The sequence below is a fragment of the Cotesia typhae genome, unplaced genomic scaffold, assembly GCF_013202065.1.
Source record: "Cotesia typhae breed Kobodo isofemale line unplaced genomic scaffold, CoteBio_Ctyphae scaffold_13, whole genome shotgun sequence".
Taxonomy (NCBI): Eukaryota; Metazoa; Arthropoda; class Insecta; order Hymenoptera; family Braconidae; genus Cotesia; species Cotesia typhae.
The window spans coordinates 13,105,791-13,114,883 of record NW_027423774.1 but is presented as its reverse complement, the minus strand read 5'-3'; the positions used below and the strand labels follow the sequence as shown (position 1 = coordinate 13,114,883).

General features: G+C 30.5%; 1 protein-coding gene across 1 annotated transcript in view; it reads right to left on the bottom strand.

Annotated features, from left to right (window-relative positions):
• Nucleotides 1-295: 295 nt before the first annotated feature.
• Nucleotides 296-9,093, bottom strand: part of Rfx (regulatory transcription factor Rfx) — a 142,506-nt gene continuing 133,708 nt past the window's right edge. Inside the window, exons 8-15 of the mRNA XM_074253285.1 lie at nucleotides 2,714-3,187; nucleotides 2,508-2,629; nucleotides 2,293-2,390; nucleotides 2,075-2,230; nucleotides 1,698-1,900; nucleotides 700-853; nucleotides 576-627; nucleotides 296-511 (exon numbers count right to left, since the gene is read on the bottom strand). Of these exons, the coding sequence (XP_074109386.1) occupies nucleotides 468-511; nucleotides 576-627; nucleotides 700-853; nucleotides 1,698-1,900; nucleotides 2,075-2,230; nucleotides 2,293-2,390; nucleotides 2,508-2,629; nucleotides 2,714-3,187 (1,303 nt within the window). The 3' untranslated portion in view covers nucleotides 296-467. The remainder of the gene's footprint in view (nucleotides 512-575; nucleotides 628-699; nucleotides 854-1,697; nucleotides 1,901-2,074; nucleotides 2,231-2,292; nucleotides 2,391-2,507; nucleotides 2,630-2,713; nucleotides 3,188-9,093) is intronic.

The window sequence follows — 9,093 nt, the reverse complement described above, 5'->3', positions numbered from 1 at the left end:
TGGTAGATAAGGCAGCACTGGTGTCTCATCGATACCGTAGCTATATCTGAGATGATAATAGAGTACTCGCAGGGCAGCATTGTGACGCTGTATGTAGGCACCTCTTGCCAGCACAGGACATGCCGACAAAAGGTGCATCAGCGTCCTTATTATGCATCAGCATAATAAATTATTATTATTATTATTATTATTATTATTATTATTATTATTATATTATTATTATTATTAGCAGCTTTGTTAGCCGTTTTATTGATCTCTACATCACCAGCTATTACTTAATTTTATGACTGCAAAATTTTTTTGAATTACATAGTTAATTGTTTTAATTATAATTCGTTTCGCTGCTAACTGATATACATTATGAAATTATTATATATAAAACTTTCTTGTTAATCAACTGAATTTAAGTATTGGAAAAATTGTACGACTTGCACACAGATTATAATCTACAAAGCACTAGCACTTAGTTAGCTGATTTTGATCCGTTTTTGTTCATTTATACTCGAAACACCTGTAACATTTTTTATGATTATAATAAACACATCGTTATTGATATCAATTATTTTATTACTTACTTCCGTTGGAAGTCATGTCATAATCATTGATAATCTGATAAGCTTGATTTTTCTGGAAGAAATGAATAAATCAACTTTTGCAAGTACCTGATTGATATCGAATAATAAAAAGTAAAGTAATTACATCACCCATAACTGCTATTGGAGTAGTACCAGTTGCAATAGCAACCTGATGTTCAATGAGATAAAACATGTATTCATCATATAGTAAGCGAATGAGATGAAAAGACCCAAAACTGGCTGCACTACGTAATGTTAAATCACGAATAACCATTGAACTATGCATAAAAAATTCAATTATAAGTTGATAATTTGAAGGTTTATGACTTCGGTTAATCATATGCATATAAAAGTGATACAGAAAATTTATCTTTTTATTGTACCTGCACTGAAAGTTTGAATTCCCGCCTAGTTTTGCGAGGAAAAGAGTCACTTTTCTCTAATAAGAAATAGTATATTACACCCCTTGGGAAGGAATATAGGAAAAGCCTCAGATCACATGTAATTGTTGGCCGAGGCGAAGCCGAGGTCAACAAACATGTGATCTGAGGTTATCTTTTTTACTTCCTAAGGGCTGTATACTATTTTTTTGTCCGACGAAGGCGGAAAGCGGCAACTTTGTTTGGCGCAGCGGTACGAAAGTTGCCACTTTCCGCCCGGAGGGCAAAAAATAAATGAAATACTTTGAGATTTGTACTAACCGAATCGTAAAAGAAAGGCAGAAATTCAAAATTTCGGTTACAGCTATAATTAAAAATTGTATACACGTCAGGAAGGAAATTAGAATATCTTAATTGGCGTGTACCGTCTTTTGCAAGCTGACTGCAATATTCAAATTCTTTTCCTTAGTGTGTCATACATTTTTCACTGTTTTTTGAAGGTGTCTCAATTTTTTATAGTTCTGTATTCAGGAATAGCTACGAACAAACTAGCAATGATAAAATTGATTTGTGTATCAATGTAGTAATCTAAATTGCAATTCGATCAATTTAGTAGTAAAATTTGAAAATTGTTTCGAACTATTTATAAAATTTTTTCTGTTTTCTTTAAATATGCTGATTCATTAATTAGTCATAAGATTTCACAAATAAAAAAAAACAGTATATAAATGAATAATTATACCTATAAAAAGACCATTTAAGAAGAAATTGACGAGCTGCTTTAGAAAATGATGGTTTACCCTCGAAAGGCTTCAAAACTTGAGTAACAACACTTTTCAGCCATACAGCCCATTGTTCTAATGAATTTTGTTGTTGTAGAGTGACCTTAAAATCTGTTTCCAGTTTTTGAACCACTGCATAATCGCATTGACAAACCCAAGAGGCCTTTGGATCATGAGAGTAGTAGTAATAATAATAAAAATAATAAAAATAATATTAAAGATAAAAATGATAATAATAATAATAATAATAATAATAATAATAATAATAATAATAATAATAATAATAATAATAATAATAATAATAACTCGTTTTAGATAAATTATATGACTAACATACTTGTTCTTGGACGTTATGAAAATCTACCCGATTCAAGTCTGCTAACATTTGATTTATTTGACTAGAATTTTGAAGTACTGCACGCGCAGCTTGAGCAAGGTGATTCAAAGATGTGTATCTTCGTAAAGTTTGAGCAAAAGCCGAAACAGCTGTTAACTGAAAAACAAAAAATAACATTATTTTGATTTTAAAGTAAGCAATAGGATTATAAAACTTACTTTAATTTGCATCATTTTTTCTGGACAGTCATTCATGGCTGCCGTTAACCATGATTCTAATCCTTTTGCAAAGTTTCTTATAGACTGTGTCAATGTACCTTTAATAATTAGTAAATTTTTGCATTAAATTGTTTGAAATTATTTATATAACAAGATAAAATATCAAATGCAGGGGTCTGACTTATCTTATTTTTTAGATTATCATAAGAACTTACTGGGTATTGGACGAAGAACGTCTGGCATCAGTACTTCTACTAAATTTTGATAAAATGTATAATCAACAGTTTTGATAAAATCTTGTACTTCATGACATTTACACATGTGATAAAGTTTTGTTCTGTTAAAAAACAAATATAAAATAAGTACATGATTTTAGTGAATAATGTGTAAAATTTTTTAAATAGATAATTAAATAAATTACTTCGATAAATATTTCTCTTCTTCACATTCGTCTCCATTATTATTGTCTTGACTTCTCCAAAATTCGCGCCATAAACTTTCAATTGTACCAAACTCAAAGTTTAGAACAGCATCAAGAAAAGCTTCACAATGCTCACGATAAATACTACGAAATGTATCAATATCTTCTAAAGTACAATCTTCAGGGATGGATGAATCATGGTTAACATTTATTTCAGGGAACGCAGGAATAGCACCGTTTGATTCACCCAAGTACTGATGGTATTGTGACGATAAATTACTCGAAGACATATTTGTGTTTCCATGAGAGTTATTTTCATACATTGATTCTTGTTTCTGATTACTGACAAATTTGAACCGTTTAGTGTGACTATTTGAAGCTGGTTGATGTCGCGATGTTCCATCTTCATTTAACATCATCAAAGATGAAGTCAGTTTTACTCGTATTCCATAATAATGATATTTCGAATTACCACTGAAAATATAATAATAACAACATTTTAAACAAATAATTATGACGTACAAAATATTATAACAATCTGTCTTAGTTGTATGTTGATTAGGGTGTTTCAAAAAAATCGACTTATATTATTCCTTCAAATAGCCGGCAAATTCTCTCAGAGAATGCCAAAATAAAGACTTCGTCAAATGATAAGTTCTTAATTTGAAGATTTACAGGTCGCGGATCGTAATTTTCTATTTCTATTTGGATAAAATAGGAAAAAAAAGTTATTAACTTTAGAATTTTATATTCTTGGATTAAATTAATTTATGGCAATGATTATCTCGGATTCTTAGATAAAATTCAACGCTCTTCAAGAAAGGTCTCTTATTTTTTTTTTTTTAATACATTGATTCTTTCCCGAGTTATTCGAAGTCAAAATTTTATTTTCATCGAGTTTTTGGGTTTTTTACAACATTCATCATTTTGTAAAAAAAAAATCACATATTTATACCTAAGACATAGGAAGTGGTATAAAAAAAAAACAAATAAAAATATTTCAACAACAAATTATATATCGCGTTCCAAATTCCATAAGGGCGTATATCGGCAAAAGGTCCCGATGAAAAGCCATGAGGGCGTATAAAATTTTATTTTTCGAAAATCGACGTGGTTTTACCCGAAATGTGCAAAAATGCAAAAAAAAGTTTTATATGCCCTTATGGCTCCCGGGACACACCTCGTATGCCATAAGAGCGTATAATTAAAATCCTATTTTTTTTAAAGTCCAATTATTTACTTCCCGAAGTGTGTATGTTATTTTTTTGCTCAACAGGCAGAAAGCGTCAACTTTCGGCCCGCTGCGCTAAACCAAGTTGCCGCTTCCTGCCTTGGTCGAGCAAAAAAATAGCATACATACTTCGGGAAGTAAATAAGAAAGCCTTAGATCACATGTCTGTTGACCTCGAATTCGCTTCGGCCGACAATTACATGTGATCTGAGACATTTCTTACTTTACTTCCCTAGGTGTGTAATATACTATTTTCTTTATATCTCAGTCGAAAGTACGAATCTTTTGCAATAATTCCGAGACAGAAAGTTAAAGATTCGTGCATTGGTAAAGCTGTGCATTCACTCTCCCCGCGAAAAAAAAATAATCAGCGCTGACCATGCCTGTTCATGTATGATCAGGCCTGAAATTAGAACTGATTAGACCTCTCCATGTCCGAAGCTTTACATATGCTCAGACTTGAACAAACCTGTCCATGCCTGTTCATGTCTGAAGCGTTAAATACGCTCAGACCTGATCAGATCTGTTTAGGCCTGCTCATGTCTGTTCATGTCTGAAGCGTTAAATACGCTCAGACCTGATCAGTCCTGTCATATATCAGCTGACAAGGCCTGTTTATGCATGATTAGCTCTCTTAAATGTTATTTTCAGTCTGGAAGAAAAATTTTATCAATTTATAGACTGCAGTTAGAAATCTAACTATTGCATTGGTCTTCATGTCGGAATTTTCAAAAAATTTTTGTACATCTTTACTCAGATCGTCGACCTGAGTCAGAAAATGTATATGATTCAAAAGTTTATATACACTGCTAAAAATGTCTATTGTAATTTTACAAGAAATGTATTGGAAGCTAATAGGCAAAACATTTATTTAAAATTGCAGTCGGGTGTAGTAACATTACAAAACATATATAGCTCTGTGAGTTTACTACTTTTACAAAACGGTTTTGTAATTTCACAAATATTTTTAGATTAGCTAAGTTTGTAAAATGACAATACTTCTCTTGAATTTTACTTGAATTGAAATAATAAAAAAGAAAAAGTTGATTTAATATTTGTTATCGTTTTTTTCTCTGAAGCGCTGACTAGATTTTGTACTTCACATAGATCGAATTTTTACACCTCAGATGATATAATATGAAAATAATATTTACCCTAACTAAGAATCGAAGTCGAGCCGCGCGCTTGCCAGACTGATACCTAATGCGCTACGCTGTAGGACCGATAGGTGGTTTAACATCTCATTATTTTTATAAGCTAATCCTATGTGGTGATTGAGCATTACGGCTTATTATTTATTACTCACATTATTTGTGTTATGTACTGCTGTTTATTGATAAAAATAACTGACTTTTACATTATTTATAATTCATTGACCATTATAAAAATTAAAGTCTAACATATACTCATTCAAATACAGGGTGATTCAGAATGACCTTCACAGCGGGAAACTGTAGATAGAGGAGTCGATTCTAAGAATAAAGTTCCTTAGTCGCTTTTCGATATTCTCAATAGTTTTTGAGTTATTCAAAATGTAAATTGACCAATCACAGACAAGCTTTAGAAATTAAAAAAAAAAATAAAAAAGAATAATAAATAGCAATTTCAAACAGACAAAAATATAGATATAAACAATACATAAAATAATTATTGACAAATCTCTGATTTTGCTTGCTCGGTCTCGCTCAGGACTTCGCTAAGCGCTTGATGTACGTCACAGCATATTTGTGAGACTCTCAGCGAGACGGCGTATATTTTTGTCTGTTTGAAATTGCTATTATTTCAGTAAGACAATTTTATTAGTTAAAATTTTTTTCTTTATTCTTGGTTGAAGTTTATATATTTAAAAATACGTAATTTATTTTGTCAATTCTCCGGAAATTATATTTTTAATAATTGCATCATCTTAAGTCAATAATGTTTTCTGTGAAAAGGAAAAGATAAAAAAATATATACAAATACGTTCTAGGTTGTAATTGCATGATTTGTCTTTTTTCTGTGAGAAATCGAACTTTTAAAATTAAATAAATATCATTTAACTTGAAGTCTGCTGTGGCAGTGTTACTTAACTTATTTATTATTCTTTTTTATTTTTTTTTTTAATTTCTAAAGCTTGTCTGTGATTGGTCAATTTACATTTTGAATAACTCAAAAACTATTGAGAATATCGAAAAGCGACTAAGGAACTTTATTCTTAGAATCGACTTCTCTATCTACAGTTTTCCGCTGTGAAGGTCATTCTGAATCACCCTGTATAGCGATTTCAAAATAACCATTTAAGCGTAACATAAAAATTTATAAAAGCTAAATGATACCTCGAATTTAGTATTACAAATAAACAACCACAGACTAAAATAAGTAAAAATAAATATGAAGGACATTGTTGTTTTTTGATACATGAGTCTCATTTTTGTAAAATTAAAAAGTGTTGTTTTTAAAATTGGAAAACAGTGAAGTAGAATTACAATTCGCGTATGATAATTAAAATTGTCTGGTAACATTACAATGCACTGTGTAATTTTACAATGAAAATTGTAAAAATGAAAAAAACTTTTTAAATTTTTTATAAGATTATTGTAATATAAAAAAGGCCATTCGGTAGCCGAAATGGAAGTAGATTTCATTTTATCACTTATTAATCAGAAGTACAATCGTTAATTCATTGGAAGTCGTTAATTTTCTATGAAATCTACTAAAACGAGTGCAACAGCAAATTTCATATTTGGCATAGCGGAATAGGACTTAATTTTAAGACTAGACATATAGATTGTTACTCAAATTAAAGCTTATAAAAAGCACTTTCAAATGCAGTTTATAGAAATTCAATAAGTTATTCCATTCAAAAGTTATTCGAGTTAGAAAGTGAAGAAATATGAATTTTTATAATTTTGAAAATTTTGAAATCCTGGCATTTCTAAATTACTTGACCGATTAAGCTCATCTTCGAACTTAACCTTGATATTTATCAATAGATGAAGTATGTTGAGTTTGAAAAGTATGCGTTTAAAATTGTAAACGCTATCGTCGTGACAAGCCCCGCGTTATATCGTATATATATACATACATTGAGACACTACAAAATGTCCGGACTTTATCAGCCTGGCGAACTACCACCCGAAATTTTCGTTACCGACACTAGCTAAAATAATAGGTATTCCCGTGACGTCACAAGACGACACGAGGAGGGGAAGACGGTCACAAATCCCAATACCAGTGTGGCCAGATCGTGCGATTTTTTTACCCCCTCTTTGGAGTCGCGCGTGCCTCGGCCACAAGCAAGCGATGCGTGTCTGTGAGTCGGAAAACCGAGCGGAGCCGAAGGAATCCGAGAAAGTCGAACGAATCGAGGGGAATAAACCTCCTGCCACACGAAACAGAGGAATAACTCACACAACAGTAGCTCTCTGTTCATGTGAAATTCTAAGAATCCGATTTCAGCCGAAACATACAGCGGGAAAAATAATGTTTTAATTTTTATTAAAATAAATAAATAATGCTTTTTTGTTAAAAACATGTAGGTTTAATTTTTTTTTTTAATATAAAAAATAAATTTTTTTTTATCAATAAAAATTAACATACAAAATTTTTTTTTTCTTAAAAAAATCAATATCAATTTTTTACGCTGTTATTAATAATAATAATTTATTATTAAATAACAATAATAATAATAATAATAATTTAATAATAATAATAATAACAATGGTTATTTATAATAATTCTTACTAATAATTTTGTTTACTGGGAATTCTTAAACGCAGTTTTTATCTTAGTTTTTACATTCTGCCTGCAGAACGTATGACGGCTGCGCGGCGTAAGTGTCAGCTTACGTTGCCGAAACTTTTGAGATCGAGTCCTCGCCCAATCAATTTTTTTTTCTCAAATATTTTTTTTATGTTGCTATACTAACAACAATAATAATAATAATAATAATAATAATAATTATTATTATTATTATTATTATTATTATTATAATAACAATGGTTATTTATAATAGTTATTATTAAGTTTGGTTACTGGAAATTCCCAAACGCAGTTTTTATATTAGTTCTTACTTTTTATCGGTAAGGCGTTTAATGGCTGCGCGGCGTAAGTGTTGGCCTACGGCAGCGGGGTTTTTGTGATCGAGTCCTCGCATAATCAAATTTTTTTTTCTTTTTAAATATTTTTTTTTATGTTGCTACTAACAACAATAATAATAACAATTGTTATTTATAATATTTATTTCTAATAAAACTGATTAAAAATTGTAATTTTTGTTAAAATGAAATAATTAATGTAGTGGCTCTTGCCATTGCCTCGAGGTCAAGCGTCTGACGATCGCGCGCTCAAGCCTTTGACAGCATTGAGTCGTCGCGCGCGAAGTCACGCCATTGTCGTTTAAATGCCCGGGTATTTAAAGACGCGTTGTTTACGTTTCCGTCGTAAGACAAAGGACGCTACTTTTGTTTATCCGTCAATATTGGCGCGTTAAGTTTTCGGTTATAACGCCATTAACGTTTGTGCAGTGTAATGTGTTTGACGTGCCTTTGGATTATTTTGATTTAATTGCTACACAGTCCATCGATAATTACAGGTATTTTAATGAGTATTAAATTCAATTTTTCTCTATTATTAATAATATTAAATATAAAATAAAATAAATATCGATATTATTCCGTGGAAGTATTGTAATTGTGTTATTTTTTTTTTTTTTTCAACTCATCCGTTCACCCGGCGTTTTTTATTAATAACTCTATTAAATACAATAAAATAATAATAAATAAATCAATAAATCAATAAATAAATAAATTAATAAATAAATCAATAAATCAATAAAAATAAATAAATAAATCAATAAATAAATATATAAATAAATAAATAAGTAAATAAATAAAATAGATAAATATGGGACTTTACAGTTTCCAACTTTGCGCTTACTATTAAGTGTGATCAGAGCACTTCCCCATTCAAACGCTGCGGCTGAAAGGGCATTTTCTCTCATACCTGATATTAAGACAAAGAAAAGGAATAACCTCACTCACAAAACCCTGAATTCACTTTGTGTGATTAAATCTGTCTCCAATTCAGGGAACCTACGAGCGTCAGAGATGTCGATCGACAAAGATTATATTGGGTTGATGTCTTCTTGCAATTTATATTCAACAGCGGA